Source organism: Balaenoptera physalus (genome assembly GCF_965194825.1).
Source record: "Balaenoptera physalus genome assembly, chromosome: 1".
In the NCBI taxonomy this organism is placed as follows: domain Eukaryota; kingdom Metazoa; phylum Chordata; class Mammalia; order Artiodactyla; family Balaenopteridae; genus Balaenoptera; species Balaenoptera physalus.
In genome coordinates, this window is record NC_138882.1 from 134,380,228 (window position 1) to 134,406,867 (window position 26,640).

Genomic DNA, 26,640 nt, shown 5'->3' on the forward strand with positions numbered 1-26,640 from the left:
TAACAAGCATGTGTATGCCATATAACATTAGTGCAGGCTTTCTTGTTTTGTTTTGTTAAGAAAGGAAAGAAGTGAATTAAGGTTAAGTTGTCCTTGGGAATTCAGGCAGAGAGAAAGTGACTCCAACATGAGATCAACCTTCAGTTCCATCTACAGATCTACAAGAGAGATATATTTACTGATCTCCTACAGTGATATGAGAACTTAACTGGTCATTGCTATTAACACCTCTCAGCGACTTATTTATTTTCACTTCTAGTTCCATTGAATAGCATATTAAGACAGAAGCCTCAATCCTTGAATACAGTAACCTCTCACCACAGAAACAATATTTATCTAAACCTTCCTGGCATGCCTAATCCTGTGCATTGTAATAACAACATATATATATTTCCTATGATGTGTCACACAGTGTTCTAAGCACTTTGCTTGCATTAACCCACTTAATCCTCACAACGACCATACATATGAGGCAGGTTCTGTTATTATCCTCACACATCACAGATGAGTAAACTATTGGTCAAATACCTTGTATCAGGTCACAGAGCTTGTAAATGGCAGAGCTGCCATTTGAAGCCATATAGGCTAGTTCTAGAACCCACATCCCTCACCACTCAATATGGGAAAATGCATAGAGGAGATACTTGCATGATACTAAATATGCTGGTGGATAGCAAGCTGACAGGAAATAATTACAGTCATAAATGTAAGTGAATCATTCAAAGGGTATTTTAAAATTCATCTGCAGAGTACTATTTAGTAATAAATGGCTATGAGAACCTAATAAAATATATTCTTGCAGGGCAGCCTTGAAAAATGGGATGACTGTTTCTGAGCAAGGGTTTTGGGAAATGATTGAAATGACTCTGCAAAGCAATATGTAGTCATTGGCACATCATCCGAGTATGTGCATTCAGAGATCAGTAACTGAGACACAGAGGCTCCTAGAAGGGGTTTGAGAATTACTTAGGAGGTAAAATTGACAAGACACAGTGACTGATGGTTTATGGACTAAGACAAAATGTGCTGTCAAAGTTAAGCTAAGATTTGTGGCTTGAGCAACTAGGTGATAATCAGAGTACTCCCTGAGATTGGAACTCGGCAGGAGTTTCAGGTATAGCAGGAAAAGTAAGTTTGGTTTTGGTGTTTTGATTCTGAGATGCCTGTGAGACATCCAAGTGGAGATGTCCAGCTAAATAAATGTGTCCAAGATTCAGGATATAGATACAGGATAAATAGATCAATCAGATGCTTATCAATATATAGATAATAGTGAAATGAAAATGAATGAACAAATCCCTTGAATCATGAAAAGTGTACTGAATGAGGAAAAAGAGGTCATAGGACAGAAGCAATATTTGGGAGATGTGAAGATGTGAAGGGTTTTGAAAAAGTGAAAAGAAATAGCCAGAGAGGTGAGAGGAAAATTAGTGAAGGATAATGTACTAGAAATTAAGGGAAGAGAGATTTATTTTGTCAAAAGTTTTTCTCAAACATATTAGCACTTTGTAGAAATATAATGTTGTTACTAACAATTTTCACATGATTTACCAAACCATAAAGCCAAATCTAGATATTATTTAGTGGCCAATACAGAACTCTTTCCTGCCAGATTCTTACAAGAAATCAGTATAAGAGAGATACTATAAAGCATAGCTGCATCCTGGTTTTCAGCCTTTCTTTTGAAGATGTTGATAATAGTGGCATCATTGAAAGCCTGTGGAATTTCTCCAGTTCTCCATTTTTTTGAGACGAGTCTATCCATGTCTGGAAGAGACTAAGCACAAAAGAAAACTATTGTTTAGATTACAGGAAGTACTTATTGCTTTTTCTTCAAAATTGTATTTGAAGTTTTTGTTAGTCTTTATAATCATAAAAAGGATCTGTGATAGCTGTACCAGAGTCTGTTCTCACCACTGCCATCACTTATCATTACAAGACGTCAGCAAGGATGACAATTCTTTAAAGTTCTTTCCCTTCCCCTCGACTCTGAAAGAGAAGTGGCAACTTCTTCAAATATAAGTGTTTAGATTCTTCGTGCACTATCCTAACGGGACTTTATTAATTCCTTAATCAATGTATTTTTTATTTATTCAATAATATTTACCAAGTATATACTGTTTCAAGTACTATGCTAGGGCTAGAGATGCAGATAAACAAAACAGAAATTTTTGTTGCGCGCATGAAGAATGGCAAAACCTGTGACCAGAAGAAGGCTGCCAAGTCACAATGGCTTATGTTTCACCAACATTTATAATTGGTACCCTACGAAATATTACACAATTTTTATACATCTTCTAGATTTATAAGGAGTACCCTAGGATAGTACATAACCCTCATAAACACTGTAAAGTCTTGGCAGTGGTGATGGTGCCAAGTCACTAGCTCCCTATATCCCTTTAGCCTTGGTCTTTCCCCTCTGTTTTTGGGGGATAAGTTGAGTTAGATTGCATGAACTGAAATGTTACTCTTTGCATTTCAGTGTATGATGCACAAATCCTCTTCCCTTACTAGGGGAGTGATGGAAATAGAGAGAGACCCTGACAAGTGTCTAAGGACAAGATTGGTTTCCTTGGGTCTAAAACTAAGGTAAAGAATTACTACTCAGGAAAACTGAGGATAACAAAAGCCAAAGAAGCAACCAAGCAAATCACAGACAGCCAGGACACTCCAGGGTATAAATTCTAGGCAAAGCAACTCCAAGTTTCAAATCTGAAATTCAAGCGTGGTAAGATTAGACTGAGAAAAGAGCAAGATGCGTTCAGGATGGAAACAGAACTACAGTTGTGTAAAAATAAGAGAATACTTAGAGCATACCTTTGGGAAGAGCTGATGCATGGTGAATGGAATTAAGGGAATGGCTTAAAGTATCAGGAATCCAGTGGGGAAAATTAAGATGTTGACCATGCATTTATGCTTCTTTATATTAGTGTCTTATTATCAGTAGCTAGTGTTGGCAATATCACCCATTCATTCACTGGCTCTATAGGTATTGATTTGTGCAATGCATAGACATCTATTGATAATTCTGGTTTGTAAATAAAGACATTGTTCTCTGGTGGGGTTGGAGAAGGATCCCTGAATCTGGGTGCATAGGTTGTGGAGTGAACTCTAGGAACAAACATTCAATAGATGTAAATGGTGCTCTCGAGTTGAATGAGGTAGTGGTTTTGATATTGGTGATGTTTTGTCACACAGCTTCTTGTTGTTGTCAGTCTTACAAAATCTGCCATTTAACCATTTAAGAGAGAAAAAAATGCTTGCTTCTTTTTATATTTCTGAAATCTGTTATTTCAAATCTAATGTGTTTCTTTCTTTAAACAACGACATACAATAATACACACCATATTTAATGATTTATTTATCAAAAACATGCATTTGGGGGGTAATACTTCTTAAAATTATGTCATTTCACAAAAATGGGAATTTACATGCAACATTTTTTTTTTTTTTAATACTTTATTTATTTTATTTTATTTATTTATTTATGACTGTGTTGGGTCTCTTAGTTTTCGTGTGAGGGCTTTCTCTAGTTGCGGCAAGTGGGGGCCACTCTTCATCGCGGTGCGGGGGCCGCTCTTCATCGCGGTGCGCGGGCCTTTCGCTATCGCGGCCCCTCCCGTTGCGGGGCAAAGGCTCCAGACGCGCAGGCTCAGTAGTTGTGGCTCACGGGCCTAGTTGCTCCGCGGCATGTGGGATCTTCCCAGACCAGGGCTCGAACCCGTGTCCCCTGCATTAGCAGGCAGATTCTCAACCACTGCGCCACCAGGGAAGCCCTACATGCAACATTTTAATATTGAAAATAAGTTAGACCCTTATAAATTTTGTTTTTACAAATTTTTACAATATTATACCTTTTCACTTGTGATTGGCTTCATTTTATACTGTCCAATGAGATTATTTAATTCTGATATAGTAGATCAATTTTCCCCATACTTTAATTTCTGTTTAATATCCCGCTTTATAATTCAAGTTATATTTTAAAAATTCTTAGATATGAATAAAGATTTTGTCCTCCCTATATTTCAGTAGTTTTTTACAGACACATTTAGGCCTAGATTATCTTCATTGTAAGAATGGAAAATAAGAGAAATAGAAGGGAACATTAAAATTTAACATTAGTGTTTGGAGTCAGATAAAGACACCAAGTTGAGCAAAGAAAATGATTATAAAATCAGATTTTAAGAACATGAATTTGAAGACAGCTGCTGCTTTTGTGAGCTTACCTCTGTATACCTACAATAGCATATCAGCCAACTATCATCTCAGAAGTATAACTCTCCTCTATCTACAAATTGTGATTAGCCAGAGAAATGACTTAATCATCTATATTCTAAACACTGCAGATTTCAGTTAGCAAAGTCATAGTTACCTGGAGGGCAACAATGCAGCAACTGATATACCCAGACAAGGGAACCCAAAGGAAAAAAATTTTAACATAGATATTATATATGAAATCCCTCCTCCTGAAATCCACATAGGCCCATTCTTCCTCTGCAGTATCTCTAATGATCAGGAACCTCCTGCCCGATGATTCTCTACTTTCAAATAAATAAAAATTCCGTTATTTCAGAAAGGAGTCTTCTTTTCAAATCCCATTCACTTGGGAATATTCTTTTATCCATGATTATGTCTCTGTATTTTTAATCTGTCACTTTTAGTCAAATAGAATGTTTTCCCTGGAATATTAAAAAAAAAAGTAATTTAATTTGTTTTTACAGCCACTTAACTCTTAGTTTGAGAATCATAAAGTTTTTTTCCTGAGGTTTATTAGGTGGGTTATATATAGTGTGTATAGTATACCTCCCTTAGAAACCTTAATAAGTATGGAAACTGAAATATAGCAATGGTTTAATATATCTCCATACTTTTATCAAGCCATCTAGCTTGAAACTTTGAGAATGAGTGTGAGATTTCCCCAAAAGAAAAGTAGCATTTAGTTAGGTTAAGTGTCAAGTTGCTAGCTTACACTGTATAAAAGTCAATATGTACCAAGTCATATTAGTGAATTTCATCTACACTGCTAGGAGGTTGTTGAACTCAATTACAGAAATGTGCAGAGCTTGATTTGATGTGTGAGGAGGTTAGGAGACCACAATCAATTAAAAAGAACACATGTATATCCTGTTCTGGGGAAACAGTTGTTATAGTATCCCTTGTTCAGTTTCTGCTTTTTTCTCTGACTTTACCTCTGAATATAAGAGAACAAAAGGTTTAATAATTCCCCAGTTACATTTGGAATTATTTTGTCAGCAATACCTAATAGGAAGACACACCATCGTTGTTTTCTTGAATGAAGCCTCAAGCAGCTACAATTAAACACGCTGTACTTTTTTTTTTCATGTAGCGAAACCATTTGAAAATGGACAATATTTGGACATTTATGGAATTACAAGGGACCAGGCTGGAGAATATGAATGCAGTGCAGAAAATGATGTGTCATTTCCAGATGTGAAAAAAGTGAAAATTGTCGTAAACTGTAAGTCCCATAACCTTTTATCAATATAATTTCAAAGAAAAGATAAAACACCTGAAAAATACTGTCTGAAACATATGTTGCTATTTTTTTAAGAGGTGGTCTATTGATAAACACTGCCTATTGGCAGTGAAAATGTTTACATGTTAGAATATTGATCAAACTGTTTTATGTAACATCAATTGCCCCAAGTAATTCCACAATAATTCAGTTTAATGTTTAGATGGCAGTGTTTCCGGTATCATCCTAGTCCCTGGCATTCTAAACTGTGGTATCCTTATCTCTAAAGCATCCTATACTCATGGTGTTATCTTCATTCTCATGGGTTTCACCTGGAGTGTATTCTGACTAAATTTAAGTGTGGAATTCCCAATCAAATTTGATGGACATGAAGTGTGCTATTCCGTACTTAAAGAGAAAAGCTGTTACTGTGCTACTCCTATTATGTGGGTATTTAATTCTATTTAGTTTGGACGATATTGAGAAAACAAAGAAGTAATTTTCCCATGAACGTCATTAGTAGGAAATTAGAATATTAAGAGATACCTGCAGAACCATCTGTGTCATTATGTTATACCTTTTCTCTAAATATATTTCAAAACAGTGATGAAAGTCGTTTTTTCATTAATATCTTATATCTTATGATCTCAACAGCAATGACTGCGATAGTCTTTACTTTTCAAAAACAATCCCTTTTAGTCTTTCTCTCAAAAATTTTCACATTGTTTAACTTATTCAAATAGAATATTTTGGGGATAATAGTATTTTACCAAAAGTGTTTTCAAACTATAGCTTCCAATGTGTTTTCCTCCCATTTATACATCTTTCTATATATGGCCATTGCTAATAATGAGTACATTGTATTGTACCATAGATCAGAAGGAGAATTTTCTAAATATATCCCCCAATGCTAAAACTAAGCAGTTTTTTCATAGTAATGGGAATCTCAGTTTCATGGGTCAAAAAATGACTATCAAAACACTCTAGGCAGTTGAGTGTCTGCCAGGGCAAATCATTGCCACCAACTAACATTTGTCAGTGACTAAGCTATACATTTGGGGTTGACTCTGAGCAAATGTGCATAATGCCAGAAGGAGGCAGTTTCTGGAGCAGAGTTTCTCATATAATATTCTGAGACAAACTTCCGCAGAGCACCCAAGAAGCTTACTAGAAATGGAAATTTTCTGTGCCCCACCAGCCCTACTGAATCAAAATCCTTGAGGTATACGGCCTGGAATTATGCATTTATGATAAGTTCCCATTGAATCTCAGGACTCCTTTTGCAGAGGGTTACTGCTCATCCCTCTGGAACTCTCTGAAATTAGAGTTAATAAGCAAATAAAAATCCCTGATTATTTTATAACTAACCATGCTTATCTGAATATGAGTCTACAGATTTTATTGTTGGAGGGTTGGGAAAAGAGGTGAGAAATAGGAGTACAAGGGAAGTAATATTTTTAGCAGTGAGCACTAAGAAAAGAAAAGGTAGAGTCAATCTGTCAAGCAAGCAAGACACCCAGCCTGGCAATGCAGCCTACTTTCAAGCCCCCAGAAACAACATATCTCTAAACTCATGTCTCCAATGGGGATACAACTGAACACAAGCTGCCATATGGATTTTCATGGGCCTATCCTCCATGTATAATCCACACTTTTTTTTGCATTCACACTTTCTTTTCTATCCTTTTTATCTCTCTGACTTTTAGTTCATTGTCACTTATTATGTAATCTGATTCTCTTTTTTTTCCTGGACAAGTGGGTACTTTAGACTGATAAAGATCAAATAAAGATGCAGAAATTTGGAGAGAAATTGAATTGAAAGAAAGACACACCAACCAATGAGTCGTCATCTAAAGGATTTGTGTGGAGAAAAGAATCCATATATAAAACAGAAGGACAGAAATTAAGGAAACAGATGTCAAGAACTATGAAGGATCTGCCACAATTTCATGGTTGCTGGCAGAAGACAGAGACAAGGGGCAGTTTATTACTCATAGCGATAGCAGTAGCCAGAGTATTGTCTTACATCCGTTCCCCAAGCCCTAATTACTACAGGGTGATATGATGAGGGCTAGGTGACGCCTATACACACAGTGGGTTTGTGTCATAGCTGAGGCTCCTTGAGCTTAGAAACTCGAGTATTTTTTTGTGTAATGGCAGCAAGCAAACCTTCCCTTTGCCACAGGGGGAGAAATTATCTTTATTATACTGGACTGTAAACAAACCTGCCCTTTGCTCCACGGAGAGAACTACCTCTTCTATCTTCCAAGACTGTTCTCTATACAAACTTCCTTGAAAAGATTGTCAGGAACAAAAGCTGTCAGTGCCTCTGCTCACAAGATGTGCAGAAACACAAGAGACCCGTGGAGAATTGTCTTCCAACACAAAATGGAAGCAGGAAAGTTTGAAGCAGAGCCTAGAAACATTCCATCAGTTGAAAAGGGTGCTTCAGTGGCTTTTGCAGGGTTTTAGACACCTAAAAATCGGTAGAAAAGAAAACGTTGTTAACCAACTTTAACTTAAGAAGGAAAACCGGAAGGAAAAAGGGGAAATTAAAAAAAAAAAAAAAAAAGGTTAAGGACGTGTTTATTATAGTCATGATACAGACTGTGTTTTTTAAGAACTAATTTCAGTTAAAGTACAGTCATAAGTGGAAATATTGGTGCCAACACAGTATTAAAAATATTAAGAAAATGGACTCAACAGGATTTTTAAAATGGTTTTAAACATTCAATGTTGTTTTCTGCTGCTTCTCAAATTATACCTTTGATAGCTCACATTTTCTTAAATGTGCCATGAAGAATTGTATTGAATACTTATTGATCAATTAAATTTACATCTCTTGAATCAATATTTTATGTAAGTTTGTTCAGACTTCTGGTCAAGACCTAAAATTTGCCTTAGTTTGGAATAATTTTATCACACGTATACCAGTGATAGCTAAGTAGCATAGGTGTGTGAGTGTAAGTGTGTATGTTCCTGGTTATGAGGAAATTTGGAAAATATTAATTTTGTGAATTTACCCCTTTAGAAGCACTATCCATGGATTTTACTGATTTCCCAAAGGAAATTAGCCAAAACCTACTGAACAAACTTTAGTTTGTCAAAGCCCAAAATTGAGCACAGAGCTCTATAACAAACATGGACAAGAAATATATTACATACTTACATATATATTACACATTTTTACATATGTATGTATATATATACTTACATATATATTACATATGTAAGTATGTATATATATTTCTTAACAAATTGAAAAACAAACTAAAAAATGAAAAGGAATCATGACAGTTATCATAAACAGACCTTGAGAAAGTAATACACATACACACACATAACATGAGAGAAAAAAATTTGAACCAGTTGGTTAGCTAAGACAGAGGGAGCTAGTGGATTAGAGTTGGATAGATTCTCTGTCTTATTTGCATTTGTATTCCATCCCTGGAAGCAGCCTAGAAGACATTAGTCCCATAATTTTTATTGTTAATTAAAAAGTGGATAAATGAATGTCCAGAAAGCCCATGGGTTCAATTAAACTGGGAAAAACAGGAAAAGAGAGACCAGGGTCTAAAAAATCAGTAAAGTTGATTCATGGAAGCCAAATCTAGAATCTGGAAAATGTAGATGGTATCATAGACTAATCAAATAACAAAGATCTCTATAGGGAAGCAGAATCCCAGATTTAGAAATCAGGAAAGCCTGCAAGACCTCACGCTTCAAAATGAATGTTGCTGGTAAAAGGGGCAGGATTCTCTGATCTTGTGACAGGTTGTTTTTTCTCCACTCTATTTATATGTACTTTGCCAGTTAAGAGTAACTCTTTTAGAATGCAGGCCTTATAGTCAGGTGTAACTTATTTGAACTCTTGTTCTATAATTTACTGGACTTTGAGACCTTGGGAAACCACTTCACCTCTCTGAGTATCAATTTCCAATTCTGTAAATTTGGGGCAATAATAGATAATTTTCAGGGTTTGGGTAAGGATTACGTGAGATGATATACATATAGCACCTATCACAGTGACTGGCCCACTGTTGGCAATTGAAAAAATATACATCTCTCTCTGCACATGTTTACTCTAGAATGTAAGCTCTATGTCTTAAGGGGTTTTCCTTTCCTTTGTACAATGATGTGTTCCCGTCACATAGAGCAGCACCAGGTTTATAGGAGGCACTCAAAAAATAGTTGTCAGATGAATTATTTAAAAGATTAGCATTCACCAAGTGCATTACTCTACTAGGCAAAACAGGAAAGAGGTAATTAGGTTTGTTCCACAATTATATATTTTTTTCTCCCAGAACAATAAGTAAATGGTATGTTGACTAACTTATTTCCGATACCATTTTTTTAACCAAAATTTTCAGGTGGATTCAATAAAGATAACCTGCCATTTATATAGTGCTTTCACCCAGAAGGAGGAAGCATTAATTCCATTTTTTTTTACAGATAAGAAAATTGAAGTTCGATGAGATTAAAATATTTCATAACGTCCCTGATTTTCAAGGGCGAAAAGACATGAATAAAGGAAAGTATTAATTAACCAGAAAAAAATATAGAGTCAACTAGATTAAGGTAAAAACAGGTCTAGATATTATTTCAGTTTTCGCTCATGTCAGTAAGATCATTCATTGTATTTGGTATCAGAAATTATTTTGCACACACAATTTCCAGTAAAATAGATTGAGTACTTCTTCCTATGGTCAAACAGTAAAGATATTTTTGAGTGCACTGTGAACTAAGATTTTATCCAGTAAATCACAGGCACATATTTGTACATTATTTTGCATCTGATGCATATTCATTTATGCAAATGTACACTTTATCTTCCAATATAACTAGCTCCAAACATGTGGACTAGAATGTACCAATTAGTATAACTTATTACAATTGTATCAAAGCCTGAAATGAGGGGCCACCAGGGAGAGGTAAGAGGAGGAAGAAGATTCTAGGGAAGGGACCACTTTTCTTAGGCTATTCATAAAGTTTTCTCCAAAACGTTGGGCAAGTTAGGCAGACACATCAGACTTAAGACTAGAAGAAATTGCAGATGACAAGTAGATATCACCTTAAATAAAGAGAAAAGCTCAGCATTCGGAGTTGGAATTGGACAAAGATACTACCATAGGACCAGAAGAAAAATGAGAGTTATTTGAATTCACAATTATCACCTACGCTTTCACTTCTGCTTCCATTTTGTGCCCCTACCTTTACTTTCCGTTCTCCTCATCTTTTTATACTGCTTATAATATAAGCTACTCTCCTGTTTTTAAATTTCTTGATAAGCTAATTAACACTTACCTGGAACAACTCAGGACATTAAAAACCACATATTGTTTTTCTTCTAAATGAAGTACTAGTTCACATGTAATAATGAAGATTTACTTCAGTAAATCTACATTTATATATGTATTTATTTACCTATTTACTTATTGCTTACTATGATACTATCAAGGTCTTAGGGCCAGAGATACCAGTCTTCAAGGAGTTCAACATCTAAGAGAAGAGAAAGACAAAAGAGGAAAACATAGGCAGAACACTCTATGACATAAATCACAGCAAGATCCTTTTAGACCCACCTAAAACAATAAAAACAAAATAAACAAATGGGACTTAATGAAACTTAGAAGCTTTTGCACAGCTAAGGAAACCATAAACAAGACGAAAAGACAACCCTCAGAATGGGAGAAAATATTTGCAAGCGAATCAACGGACAAAGGGTTAATCTCCAAAATATATAAACAGCTCATGCAGCTCAATATTAAAGAAACAAACAACCCAATCCAAAAATGAGCAGAAGATCTAAATAGACATTTCCCCAAAGAAGACATACAGATGGCCAAGAAGCACATGAAAAGCTGCTCAACATCACTAATTATTAGAGAAATGCAAATCAAAACTACAATGAGGTATCACCTCACACCAGTTAGAATGGACACCATCAGAAAATCTACAAACAACAAATGCTGGAGAGGGTGTGGAGAACCCTCTTGCACTGTTGGTGGGAATGTAAATTGATATAGCCACTATGGAGAACAGTATGGAAGTTCCTTAAAAAACTAAAAATACAATTACCATATGATCCAGCAATCCCACTACTGGGCATATACCCAGAGAAAACCATAATTCAAAAAGACACATGCACCCCAATGTTCATTACAGCGCTATTTACAATAGCCAGGTCATGGAAGCAACCTAAATGCCCATCGAGAGACGAATAAAGAAGTTGTGGTACATATATACAATGGAATATTACTCAGCCATAAAAAGGAACAAAATTGAGTCATTTGTTGAGACGTGGATGGATCTAGAGACTGTCATACAGAGTGAAGTAAGTCAGAAAGAGAAAAACAAATATCGTATATTAACACATGTATGTGGAACCTAGAAAAATGGTACAGATGAACTGGTTTACAGGGCAGAAGTTGAGACACAGATGTAGAGAACAAATATATGGACACCAAGGGGGGAAAGCCATGGGGGGATGGGGATGGTGGTGTGATGAATTGGGTGATTGGGATTGACATGTATACACTGATGTGTATAAAATTGATGACTAATAAGAACCTGCTGCATAAAAAAATAAATAAAATTCAAAAATTATAAAACAAAAAAAGAACCATGAAGTTGTAGTAGAGTGTGGCAAGTACTTTGATAAACCAATCATAAGGTGCTATGCAAGGCTATTATAAAGACACCTTGGGGTATCAGTGAAAGCTTCCAAGAGGCCTTGGCCCTGATGGTGTCTGAAGGATAAAGTTGAATTTGATAGATACTAAAAAAAAAAAAAAAAGGAAATAAAGGAGTGAGGCCTCCGTGGCAATAGCAGCAGCATTTGCTTAACCCCATAGGAATTAGGGGACAAGGCACTGCTGGATCTGTCAGGCTGCGGTGAGCTGGAGGAGACCAAAAAGGGAAACAGAAAGGAGGATGGGTAGTGTAGAGGAAGGCAGGGCCAGACTCAATGGGAGTTCATGAATTTTCATAGGCAGACATAGATCCAGTGCTTCACAATCAAAGAAGAATAACTTTGAGATGATAAAACTATTCAGAGACACATCTGAATATTAAAGAAATGTATTTAAATATTTTTCTTTCCTACATCCGTGGATTGTACTTGGAAGTTTTCTGTTTTGTCATTGCAAGGGCAAAGGAAAAAATTAAAATGACACTATTGAAAACAACTACAGCTAAAAGAGACATGAGGAACTAAGAAATTTGAAGGAAAATCCTTATGGATATTGAGCACTGAATATTAGAAACGTATGGATAATCACCCAGAAAACATTTTTAAATAAAACATTTCTACTCAATAGAACAACATAAATATCTACAAATTAAACCTTTTCTTTTCACCTTAGGACTTTCATGGTATAAAAAGTTCAGATTTAATTCTATGGTTTATATAATTCCTTAGTTGAAGCAAAACTATGTTATTAAACATGCAGTTAAGGAATACATGATTTCTTCTATTGAGGGAAACATAATTGGTCCTTTGTTTTAAATCTAAGACTTACACTTCAGTTAATGACTAGGGTGCCAAGGCTATTTTTACTTAATGAGTCTGTTACCCAATTTAACTTAAATGTATTCTCTCATACTTTTATCGAGGTTTTGAGAGGAGTTTTAGTGTTAAGGGTCCATGAGTGATCTTTGACCCTTTTGTTCATAGGAAGTCAAAATGTATCTGCAGTAACCAAATGTGCATATTTTTATTATTCCTATTTTTTTCTAAAAGTAAAAGATGAAACAATTTTCTTGCTTTAGTACATGAGCAAGACTTTTTGCTAGATGACAGTCTGTGTTTATTTTGTTTGTCTTGTTCTTCCTAGGTTGGCATTTATTTCTTCAAAAAAAAAAAGATATATGTCAAGTAATAGATATAATAGAGATTGACCATCAATTAGCAGTAAGAAAGCAATTTCTAACAGAGTGAAAATGCTTTAGGTTGAAAATAATTCCACACCAAACTGAAGAAAAGTGGTAAAGTCAGGAAAGAAATAACAAATATATTTGTCACACACTTTTGTGTGTGCTTTTGCTTCTGTGATGATGTTCTCATCTAGATCCATGCTCTAGTAAGCTGCCCAAGGGTCAAACTCTGAATACTTCAAGGTGCCTCCTTCTGAATATATTCTTCAAACTGATCCTGGAAGTTGAAACAAACATACAGCTTATAAACCCGTATTTATTTAAGTCCAACTTTATTAGCAAATTTCCTCAGTGAGCATGTGTATCAAGCAAGATAATTTATGGAATTGAATTCTTTTTAATGGAACACTTGAGAGCAACACAGAATTAATCTTCTTGGGTCTTTTCCATATCATCATGATTGAACTTCACAAGAATTGTCAAGTATTCTCATATCTGCTCTTGCACATATGTGTGTATTTTGTGTAAGTGTATGTGTGTGTTTGAAGGGAGTGAAGATTAGGGGAAATATATGGTAGAAATAGTATAAACAAAGGCAATATGTAGAACAGTTAGGGTAGGTAAATTTGGGAAAAGGGGCCAAACTGTTGGGAAACTTCCTTTGTACTTTAGAGCTTGCTTCCCCCATCTCCCCTCTTTCCTTCCTTCATTTTTGTATGCATTTCCTCTTTCTTTCTCACCATCAGTAGCCCATTGCTACATTTTTCTCATTATCTTTTTCTCTGTTTGTTTCTTCCCTTTCCTTTCCTCTTATTTCTACCTAAATGTATAAAAATACTAAACCAAAATTAAAAAAAACATTTATATAATGGGAATTAGCAATGAATTTTCTTGCCATCTTGGAAATATTTAAAATATACAGATTCCTGAATAACCACTCCCCAAATATACTGAATTATTCAGTCTTTATTATATTTACTTATAAGTAAATAAATAAATATTTGAAAATTTACTAGGTGATTATAGTAAACATGTATGTTTAGAGATTACAGCATAATGAGTGTAAGACAGAAAGGCTGAAGATCTGAATTCTATTTTTAATTCAGTTACTGAACCTATTATACAACATTGGACAAAGAAGTTAAACTTCTTAGTATTAATTGCCTCATTTGTAAAATGAGGTAATCATGTCTATGGTATTCCCTCATTCTGAGATTCTGATGTGTTTCTCTGATACAACTATCTAAGTTTTTTAGGGACAGTGTGGGTTCAACTGCAGGCAGACAGGAAGCAAAGGTTTAAAGCAACTGTTTGGCTTTAGTGTCAAATGATTCTAAATAATCTTATTCTTTTGGTTTGTGAATTCTTTGAGAAGTTACTAAGGATGATAATTTTGTTCTCTCATGCACTGTTGGCAAATTTGGGCAAACTATTTTTTTTAACTTTAAAATTGTAATTTCATGGAAAGAGTAGGTACAACAATGGAGAAATAAATTTCAGAGAATTTCAAAGTAAGGTTGCTGTTTATGCAGTGGAATGTGACAGAGGGTAACAAAAACAGGATTTGAAATCAGACAAACATGATTTCTAATCCCAGCTCAGTCACTTGTTAACTATGGAGTACTGGGAAAATTAGTTAACCTCTCACAGGCTCAGTTTTCTTACATTAAAAAAAAAACAAAAAAAAAACTGGAGATAATTATACCTACCTTGAAGATTTCTTCTGAGAATTGTGTCATAATATATGTAAAACAACAGAGCGACTAGCACAAAGCAAATAACCTACATGGTTGAGTAATAATATTGATATATAGCATGCATCACATTGCCCTTTTTGTTTACACGTCAACCTTCCTTTGTGGCCTGTGAGCTCTCTGAAGAAGGGGACAACTCTTATGCACTTTTGTGCTTGAGGCAGTATGCACATAGTTATGAGGACAGGCTCTGCAGCTGGTCACCTAGGCTTTGAATTCTAGCTCTGCCACTTAGTACTATGCAAGCTTGCTCAAATTATTAAGCTTTGTGTGTGTCAGTTTCTTCAACTATTAAGTGGGGACTGAGCATTTAACTATAAGTTAAGGCATAAAAAGGTTTAGTGCATATTAGTATTATATTTTTTCTTTTTTTGGCTGCGTTGGGTCTTCATTGCTGTGTGCAGGCTTTTCTCTGGTTGCGGCAAGCGGGGGCTACTCTTCGTTGCGGTGTGCAGGCTTCTCATTGCGGCGGCTGTTTTAGAGCACAGGCTCTAGGCGTGTGGGCTTCAGTAGTTGTAGCTCGCGGGCTCTAGAGAGCAGGTTCAGTAGTTGTGGCACACGGGCTTAGCTGCTCCGTGGCATGTGGGATCTTCCCGGACCAGGGCTCGAACCCGTGTCCCCTGCATTGGCAGGCAGTTTCTTAACCACTACGCGACCAGGGAAGCCCAGCACATATTATTTTAATTTCAGCACCTAACATATTGCCTGGTGATACATGTCTGTAGGTTGAATAAATAAATAAATATAATATAAGCACACATGGAATTTGAAAATTGATAGTATTGTAAGATAACCCAAGTTCCTTCGTGTTATGGATGTATGCTTAGATAGCTTTTGAAATCAGATCACAGAGTTCACAGAAACACTCAAAATGGAATCCTGAAATCCTGATTCTAGGTCTGAGGCTATTTCATTATACCAGCCTGCCTCCATGTAAATCAAAATAAGATTTAATTATTTTCAGTAAACTCTGTAAACTTCAGAGTCTTTGAGAAAGATAGCCTAGTCTGAAGGGTAAGGAGACAGGATCACTGTGGGTAATGAGGAAAAGGTTTGAATAACGAGAATATACACAGGTGCTGCCTGTCAGAATGGCTGTCACTGAAATAAAGTGAAGAACCGAGAGAATTAGGATTCCAGTGAATAGGTAAAACAATCACAATAAATAATCCTTGGGAATGATGCTGCACTCAAAATAGTTTGTTCATACATTGTCTGAAATAAGAGATTTTGTTTAGTAGTGAATGTAATGAAGTCTCAGCAACCTACCTGCTTGCTCTACACAGTAAAGGTAACAGCAATGTAACCCCCCCAAATAAAAACAACTCCCCCCCAAAAAATGCCCACTGTGCTGGGGGCATTAAACAGTTACAGTTTTCATAGGTAAAATGAAAGATGATTAAGTTCTATTTAGAACACTCTCTGTATATTCCAGGCTTAAGATTCACTACTCTGCTCTTATTGCCATGAGGTCATACTTCATCCAGTTTATCAAAAACTTAAAAGTAGTTTGGTGGTAATTTATATCTTATGCCCACTCCCCAGTTGTTTCAGAGTTAGAGTTAGGAATTTGGATAATATTTCTAGGTTTTTAAATAATATAGTGAGACATATTAGCTTAATTCATACTAATTTTTTTCTTCTATAAATCATACTTTGACCTAGTCCAAACATATCAGCATTCTGTAGCCTAGAACAGATGTTGAGAGTGTTTCCACATTTGCTTCAACCAACTAGTGTACACTGACATGTCAGGATGGAGGAGGTGTATCAGCAATTAGCTGAAGTTCGCAAATGCTACATTTGTTAACGCTGTTTCACATTTGTGAGCATATTGGTTTTGCAAACCGTTCTATTTTTCTCTGTGAGTGTTGAAAGGACTTTGAAGCTCAGTGCAATTCACATGCAGATGTAGTCTTTGCTAAAGCGTCGCATGAGCTGTTCTGCACAGCCCAACAGGAAAGAGATGAATCTGATAATCTATGGATTTTTAGGAGTCAAGTTGCATAACTCTAAGAATCTAGTGTCCTGATAGAATTTTCTAGATAATCCAATGTGGTAGAAATTTCAAGTTGTTTATCAAAACCTATTTTTATCTACTTCTAGAACACCTACCCCACTCTCAGCCCCCACCTCTCCCCACTTGGACTACAGTGACTAACCTGTTTAAGGGTTACTTTTGGCCCTGTGACTGAGTTCCAGTGAATGAAATGTGAGCAGAAATGACATGGGCCACTTCCAGGCTTGGCCTATAAAGTTTCCCATGCTCAGTTCCATGCTTGTTACTCTTCCTGGCTAGTTGGAATAGTAACCCCCCATGGTGATCTGGAAAGCTACAGGTTGAAGAAAACAAAGCTATCATTATCTTGAGCCACTGAGTGATTTTATGCCGAAGAATACCCCTACCTCATTACCTCACTTCACTCCTAACCTTTCATTGATCTGAAACATTATGAACTATTAGGTGAATGAGAAATAACCTTCCTTTTCATCGACTCATTGCATGTTTGGGTCTATTTGTTACCATAGCTGAGCCTCTTCTGACTAGTATAATCAAAGTTATGGGCTCAAGTCTTCTGTATAGATTAGACTTTCTTGCCTCATATCTTTCTTTAAAAATCTAACCAGAAGCAATGGTTAAAAGATTCCTGAGAAGAGTAAGGAGATAATGGATCTCTTCTTCCTCCAAGATGAAGCATAGCCTACTGAATTTATATTTGCAAATTTTGTGAGTCATGGTAAAAAAAAAAAAATCTATGAATATCATGCCTTTGAGGCTTCATATGATTTTGCTAAAAAAATACAACTGGATTCAAAATAGCGTCTGGCCATCAACCTCTGATATGAACTTTCCTGACAAAATGTGACTTGGCGACATAGAAAGTGGAACAACAGCTGGAAAACCTCCAAAACTTAATACTAACCCAAAGCCAGTATTCAGAAGGCATTTCTACAAAGTAAAAAACTCATGGAGTTAGAACACAAAAAACAAACAAAAAACCAATGCTATACCTCGCTTAGCCTCATGGAAGAAACAGCCCAGCCTTCCTGAAAGAAAACAGAGAACTTAATTTTTCTCCCTGAGCTTCTGCTTCCTGGCTTAGAAACTTCCAGACTTGTACCAAAGACAAAACTGGACAGCCTCCTCTCTGTATATGGTTGCAGTTATGAAGGCAGTCAGAATATTATTCCCTTGCTCTCACCCAACCTTTATCCACTGGCCCATTGCATTTTATGGGGTATGTTTTCAGAATTTAAAACTTTGTATGTAGGAAGAGAAAGAAGAGAAGAGTACTAAAACCAGACCATGTTGGGGATTGTAGCTTTCCGTTGGTTCCAAGTATTATAATATCAGGAACAAGAGGTAGGAGAGGAACTCAAGTTGATCCTGTAAATTGTATTTGATTCATCCTGCTAGACACAGGACAGGGGAGAATAGCTGTGACCATGGTCATGCTCTACACTTTGGCTTAAAAAATGCATCCAACCAGGGAGACAGTGAATAGGGTATTTACAAACTACATACCTGTGTGCTGGGAAGCATCAGTTCAAATCAGAACTCCACACAGTAAGAAATGCGGTGTGGTGGGGAACTTAAGTAAATACACAAATATGCACTGGAATAAGAAAAAAAAGAGTACACTTTAAAAAACTTGAAGATGAGTATGTTATTTAAATGATTGGCGATAGCAAAAGGGAGAAAATGTTCAAAAACTTATTAAACATACTTTATATGAAACAAGAAGGCATTTCCTCCACAAAAATGATATCACAAAGCATAGGAAATAGGCTGAGATGAAAGGAGAAGGAAAAAACCAATAAGGTGCACTATAAAAATGACCAATTGTGATGCAGAGAAAACTGGTGACCTGTTATTTCCTACCATCAACTATACTAGATGTGGAGAAAAACCCCTCCCAGTATTGAACGTCTGAAATTGCTAGAAACTATATAGAACATGAAAATATGTCTTTTTCAGCATGGCAAAGCTTGTGTCAATATAAGAAACACAAATTGGAAGCCTGAAAGTATCACAAAATGCTATTCCATCAGGCAAGGAGCCCTGACCAGCTGCTCCCTGGAGGTGTGGAATCTGGTTTTAACTTGCCAATCTTAAGAGACTTGACACAAAAGCTGGGTCTTTTTTGGCACAGAAACTCATAACGATGCCCCCCGCCCTTCCATAAATGTGAGGCAGTGAACGGGTAACACACTCAGGGGTGAAACAGAACACAAACAAACAGAAAAGCTCACTGTGCTATGCCTGTGCCCATCTTGATACAGGGTATGGGGCAAGGGACAGGAGTTATAGGAAAGAAAATTATTCTCCGAGAATTCCCAATCAAAGGTTCACTCATCTATTGATAGATTTGGGACTGGATTTACATTCCCTGTAAAGTCTAAGACATGCTAAGTAGAAATTTTATTTTAAAGTGGTTCTAGGGTGACTGACCCCTTAGGTGTCTGACAGAAGAGAAACTAATGCCCTCTGTAGAACACATTTTAAACACAGACCTCAAAAATTTTCCATAAGGAGTGTTTAAGTAAAATGAGTTCTCAGTCAAAAATACAGTGCACAAATGAGAAAGCAAGCCACCAGCAGAAAAACAAACTATAAGACATAAGTAATACAAATATTAGAAATACCCCAAATAGAATATGAACAAAATATTAATATGTTTCAAAGAAATAAAAAGAGAATTAAAATATGATAAAAGAATGTGATGCTACCCAAATTGAACAATTAAAAAAAATAATCTCTTAGCAAACTAGAAATATATTTAGCTAACAAAAGACATCAATAAAAAGCTACAGCAGGGCTTCCCTGGTGGCGCAGTGGTTGAGAGTCTGCCTGCTAATGCAGGGGACACGGGTTCGAGCCCTGGTCTGGGAAGATCCCACATGCTGCAGTGCAACTAGGCCCGTGAGCCACAACTACTGAGCCTGTGCTCCGCAACGAGAGGCCGTGATAGTGAGAGGCCCGCGCACCGCGATGAAGAGTGGCCCCCACTTGCCGCAACTAGAGAAAGCCCTTGCACAGAAATGAAGACCCAACACACCCAAAAATAAAATAAATAAATTATTAAAAAAAAAAAAAAAGCTACAGCAAGTATCATACACATGGAAGAAATGTAAATACATTCCCTTTAAAATGAGCTAAGACAAGGATGACTCCTTTCATTACTTTTCCTAGCCAAGCCAGGACAACAAGATCAAGAAAAAATTAGAGGTAAAATTATTTGAGAAAAAGAACTAAAACTGCCATTATTCCAAGATGATGTGATTGTCTATGTACAAAACCCAGAAGAATTTACAGATAAATAGAATAAATAAGAGTTTGTCATGATTAATAGATATAAAAATCAATATACCAAATTAAATTGTATTACTATAAATCAGCAAAAAAAAGCAAGTCCAATTAAGAAAAATAATGTTTAGAATATCAACAAAATATAAATGTATTGAGGATATAAATATATATACACAAACACATATATGGATATATATATATACAATGTATTATTTTAATACATTAAAGAAGACCTAATTAAATGGAGAGGTATAGCATACCCAGGGATATTTAGAGATGTTGTCACTCTCAAAACAAAATACAGACTCATTAGAATTCAAATAAAAAATTAAACTTGTTGTTTTCATGAAATTTGACAAGCTATTTCTAAAATTTATATTGATAGTATAAGAAACATCTAAGGAAAAAAAAATCAGGTGGGCAATATACCCTACCAGGTGTTAAAATGTATTATAACTATATGATAAGTTTAAAGTGAGATATTAATGCCACAATAGACAAATATATAACTATGGCAGAACAGGGAGCCCCCAAACAGATCCATGAATATATAGAATTCTAATATATCAAAGAGAAGATATTGTAGATCAGTAGGGAAAAAATAAACCATTAATAAATGGTTTGGGAACAATTAGTTTTCATAAGTAAAAAACAAAAGGAAATGAAACTCTACCTCACAACATAAAATCAATTCCAGATAAATTGAGGATGTAATTGTGAAAGGTAAATCATGAAAAACCTCTAAAAGACAACATAAGAGACTAGTTTTCTGACCCTTGGTAGGGACAGTGTCCTTAAACTAAATAGGAAAAGGAAAACTATAAAGACAATGACATATATTATATCACATTAAAATTAACACTTTTTTTATGAAAGACAGCAAGAAGAAAAGTCACAAACTGAGGAAGGTTTTGAAATACATAAAGCCAACAAAAATTAAATATACAGAAAATATAAAGAACATCTATTAAAAAAGAACCAAGAAATCTCATAATATGAAAAGACACATGATAGGCATTTCACAGCAGAAGGAAGTCTAGTGGATCATAAAGATATAAAAAGATGTCCAAGCTCATTTTTTAAAAAATGGAAATAATACAAATTAAAATCATAATCAATTTATCATTTCACATAAACATATTAGCAACAATGTAAATCTTAAAATATCATGTTTTGTGACAGTGTAGTGCTAAAAGAAATCTCAGGTATTCTTGAGGAAAATGTAAATTGAAATAATAACTTTGGGAAGCAATTTTATATCACCTGGTAATGTTGAGCGTGTGCATACCCTGCAGCCTGGCAGTTTCTCTCTGAGGTATGTTCCCTGCATATGTGTACATATGAACCAGAAAATATGTACAAGAATGTTTGTAGAGGATTCTTTATAGTAGCAACAAAACTAAAAACAACCCAAATGTTCATCAACACTAAATAGGGTATATAATAAACATCTATACAGAAGTCAAAATAAATATATTGTATCTACAGGAATCAGTCTCAATGTATCTCAAAAATTTAATATTAAGTTAAAAAATAAGCAGAAAATACATGTAACATGAGATTGTTGATATAAAGTTCAAAAATAATCTATATATATATAGATATATATATCAAGTCTTTTTAGAAAGAAAGATAGGAAATATTTACAAATTCACAAGTGATTGGAGAAAGTTGTACTTAAAAGTCCTCATCTTTTGCTGGATCAAGTAGAAATAAATAAGATAAATAAGAAGATAAAGAATTTTAATAATAATATTAGTGATGTTAAATTAATATGCACATTGGATTTTGCACCCTCAAAGAGTAAACTATGTATAATGGCAGCCACAGAATTTTTATAAATAGTGTTTATCTACCAGGACACAAAATAAAAAATCTCAATAGATCTCACGAAGCAGAAATTGGATGAGTCATATTTTCTGATCCAACTTTAATAATAAATGTTTAAATCCCCAAACTACAATGACAAGACCCCAAACTAAACTCTTAAATATCTTTTTTTGGTGCCCATTTAAGAAACAGCAGGAGCAAGTATACCATATAGCAAAAAAGACCAAATTCAAGGAAAACTATATTCAGGAGTAACTTTATAATTTTAATAGCTTTTTATTAGGATTAGGAGATTAAGTTCAATACTCATTAAAACTATAGGAGACCCCTCCTGCATAAAGTTAAGACCCCCCCCAAAAGGCTAGATCTGTAATATTATAAGGATGAATGAGAAATATACTCCATGTCTCAAAAGGAGATTCAAGGAATTTTTCCTATCACAAACCTTATCCTAATTTCATGGAAGAAAATTATCCTCTGAGAATCTATAACCTCAACTTATTTGCAGCCACATAGTCAGTTTTATTTAAAAAATGTAAAGGTGTTAATTGAATTTACTCTTGTCCAAAATAGGTGAACTCCACAGGAAGCTCTCAAAAAACAAAAAATGGAAAAGTAAAACTAAAACTAAACACAAAAACAAAAATCTTCTCAGGAGAAGGGTGACTTCATTCTACTCCTTAAAAATTTCTCTAGGCAAAGTGCCAAGTAAAATGAAAATCTCAGAGCCAAAAATCACATAACTTACAATGAAATAATGAGACATGGATGAAAATCAGCAAGGGCAACAGACAAGAAAAGTAAACTTAAAAACTTCAGATTCTGAATTTCAGAAATATAAATTTACATAAGAATGAAGTTTGAATATCAGTAAAGAATAAGCAATTATGAATGAAAATCTTACAGAACTTACAGATATGAAAATTAGAATAAATGAAATGAAGAACATCACAACCAGAAAAATGGGTTAGCTATAGCTAAAGAGAGAATTAGTGAATTCGAAAAATGATCTGGAGAAATTATATGGAATACTATTCAGAGATACCAAAAGATAGAATTTAAGAAAGTGATATAAAGAATATTGTATAAATGTCTAAAAAACATAAAATATAATTCCATAAGGACATGTTACACAGAATTGGGGAAGTGGGCAAAAGTCAATACAGAAAAAAATGGCTCAGAATATTTTCAGTATTATTGAAATATACGGAAAAATCATAAGGTAATTTTAGTATATTCAAGAAAAAAATTATAAAATTCAACATATATTTACTATACAAACTCTTAGTAAACTATGAAGAGAAGGGAACTTAGCCTGATGAGAGGCATGTACAAAATTTCTACATCAAGCACCTTACTTAATATTGAAAAATTACATGCTTTCCATTTCAGATCAGGAAAAAGACTTGACAATTAGCACCTATATTCAACATTTTAGTACAGGTTCGTACACTTGCAGTACAAAAAGACAAAGAAATAAAAGATGTAAAAGCTTAAAAGGAAATAAAACCCTTATCAAATTATTTTTATTTGTGGATGATAGCATGTTTTATATTGTAAGTCAAAATAATCTATATTAAAATTATTAAAATTAATGAGATTTTAGCAGTGATGCTGTATAATCCATCAACAATCAGAAACTGTAGTTATTTTTTAAAAATTTATTTACAATTGTAAATATATATAAATATATATTAGAGAAAATATGTAAGCCCTTTATGGAAAAAATTACACACTTTATTAAAATGAATTTAAGAGACTTGAAATGAATAGAGAAGTATGTTGTATTTTGGGGCCTGAAAACTCAATATTGTAAATGTAGTGAACATGTTAATTGTTTCCAGACTGATCTATAAATTAAATACAATTCCAATCATGATCCCAATAGATACTTTTGTCAAACTTGAAAAACTGATCCTAGAATTGACATGGAGGAGCAAGAAAACAAGAAGACTTAAGACAGTCCTAAAGAAGAAAAAAATTGGGGGTATAACATCATTATAATTTAGACACTGTGGTATGGATGGAAGGAAAGATAAATAGAGCACTAAATAGAATAGGAGACCAGAAACAAAGTAATAGGCAAACATTACAGTTGGAATTCAAATCCATGTCTATTTGATTTTCAAGCTCCTCCATGTAACTTCCAGAGTAATCTTTACAAAATACAAATCAGATACTGTCACTGTCTGTTTAAAATCTTCTGTGGCTTCCCTTTCTGTGTCAATCCCTTGATGTGCCATGCTATTCTCTTCTTGATCTGGTCTCTGCCTGTTTACTCAGTGTCCTTTCAGACTCCCTGTTCCTTATTCTTCTTTGTATGATGTCCCACCCGTTCAGAGGTACTTAAAGTTTCCTGAATTCACAATGGTTTCCTGACTCTGAGTGTTTGAACATACCATCCTGAAGACTTCCTTTTCTGTCCTCCTACTAAAAAGCCTGTTCACAATGGAAGGAAATTTCCACACATGGGTCTTATATGCATATGCAATTGAATTCTTTGTTGTGGCCATTATACTAAACTTGCTCTGGGCGGACCTGACAAACAGTTTGTAAGGAGATATTACTAAATTTGTCAATGAGCAGTCACTCAGAATGTGTTCAGAGTTAAGCATTTTAGATAAATTTTGAATAAACACTTCATTAGTTCCTGCATTATACCAATTTTGTTATGAATTAAATCATATTCTTACCACACCATGTAACTGACTGGTGAAATAGATGCTAAGCTTCAATGTAATATAGTAAAGAGAAAAGTTTTTCATATGAATATTCATTTTACCATATATCATAGCTGCTCACTGTTCCAAATACACATAAGAAAAGTATGTGGTTTAAATTATCTTTACCCCCTTTTGATTACCTCTAAATAGACATAAACGACCAGTTCCTTATCTTTCCTCATAGTATAAATTTAATAATGTATACATTTTGTATTACTTGTTTGCATAAACTGTTTGAGAGGTGTGTGCATTCTTTTCCTTTTATTACTGTATTTTATAAATCTATCACTGTGTATCTGCATGTGCTTTGTGAAAAATAAATGTAATAGAATCTAAGGCTCAGTCTATATCAGGACACAAGTTTTGAGGCCAACTTTCAAATTGACTTAAAATAGATGTTATAATCCAATTTCTTGTTACCTATAAATCTTATTAGCATTTTTCGATTACATTTTATATGGCAAATGCCGGTTTATGCTTGATAATTTTGATTCTTCCTTCATAACTTGAGTCTCAGATTAACAAGATTTTAATGTCATAGGAAGCTATGCTGCAAATTATATATGCATTACTCCAGCCCCACTAACTTCCTCATTTGTAAATTATGTTTAAGGACATTACTAAACATGAGAATCAGTGTGGTCATGCTGAGCTAGTGAAGAATGAGACACATGCTCCGTGAGACAGGCTTTTGTTTTAACTTATGTTAAATTGTCAAATCCTAAATTAATGAATAGCAAATGTGTACCTCCAAATGGGCTTATGTGGAAATATTTCTATTTGTGGTTATTGTTTTAAATTAAAGAATTTGCTCTTTTGTGGCTGTAAAATAAATATGATAACTTCACACCAGAACCCAATGTTCACTCAATGAGAGTACAGCAGACATCAAATAAAAGCAGCCATGCAACTAAAATTAAAGTTCAATATCATTAATTTAATTATAGTGCATAATCATTTGACAGTGCTATAGACTGGATTTAAAGGATGATATTGTAATTGATTGTTAATCATTAAAAAGTGTGCAGTAAAGACAATGCTTCCTGGGTGGTGGTAAGTTACGATTTTATCCTATCCAGGGACCAGATTGTGGGAACAAATGGCTCCTGTCACCATCAATGCATCATGGAGGATGGAAATTGAAACAGAGGGTTGCCCTGCGAACATGTGGGGCAGAATAATGACTGCCATTATAGAGGACTAACTGTGTACCAGCCCCGAGCTAAACACTTACTTACATTATCTCACTTAATCTTTACAACAATCCAAGGGAGTCTATTATTATCTCCATTTTACAGATGAAGGAAATGATGTTCTGAGAGTTTAAGACCCACACATGGTCATAATGGGGAGTGTGATCTTTCTGATTGGAAAGCCCAAGCTTTGTATTGCTATTTACACTCTCTCCAGTGAAAATCTGCAAAGTTAGCTATGCAGTATTAATGTGCTTGGTGCTTGCCAGCCATGACATTTATAATTTACATTCTAACAGCTGTTTTTTAGGAATATTCTCTTTCCCTCAGAATTCTTTTAAGTCTCTCTTCTCCCTTTCTTCCTTTCATGATTTACAAGGGAGACTTAGTGAGTAGAATTATGTTACTTTTTCATCTATTTCATCAGATAGCTGTACCTTACAAGAAAAAAACAATAATAAAGGTCCTGCGATGTACC

The 26,640-nt window shown here is 34.8% G+C and overlaps 1 protein-coding gene across 1 annotated transcript in view; it reads left to right on the top strand.

The window, feature by feature from the left end:
- NEGR1 (neuronal growth regulator 1) overlaps positions 1–26,640 on the top strand; it is an 897,772-nt gene that overhangs the window by 607,071 nt on the left and 264,061 nt on the right. Inside the window, exon 5 of the mRNA XM_082420866.1 lies at positions 5,348–5,479. Within this exon, the coding sequence (XP_082276992.1) occupies positions 5,348–5,479 (132 nt within the window). The remainder of the gene's footprint in view (positions 1–5,347; positions 5,480–26,640) is intronic.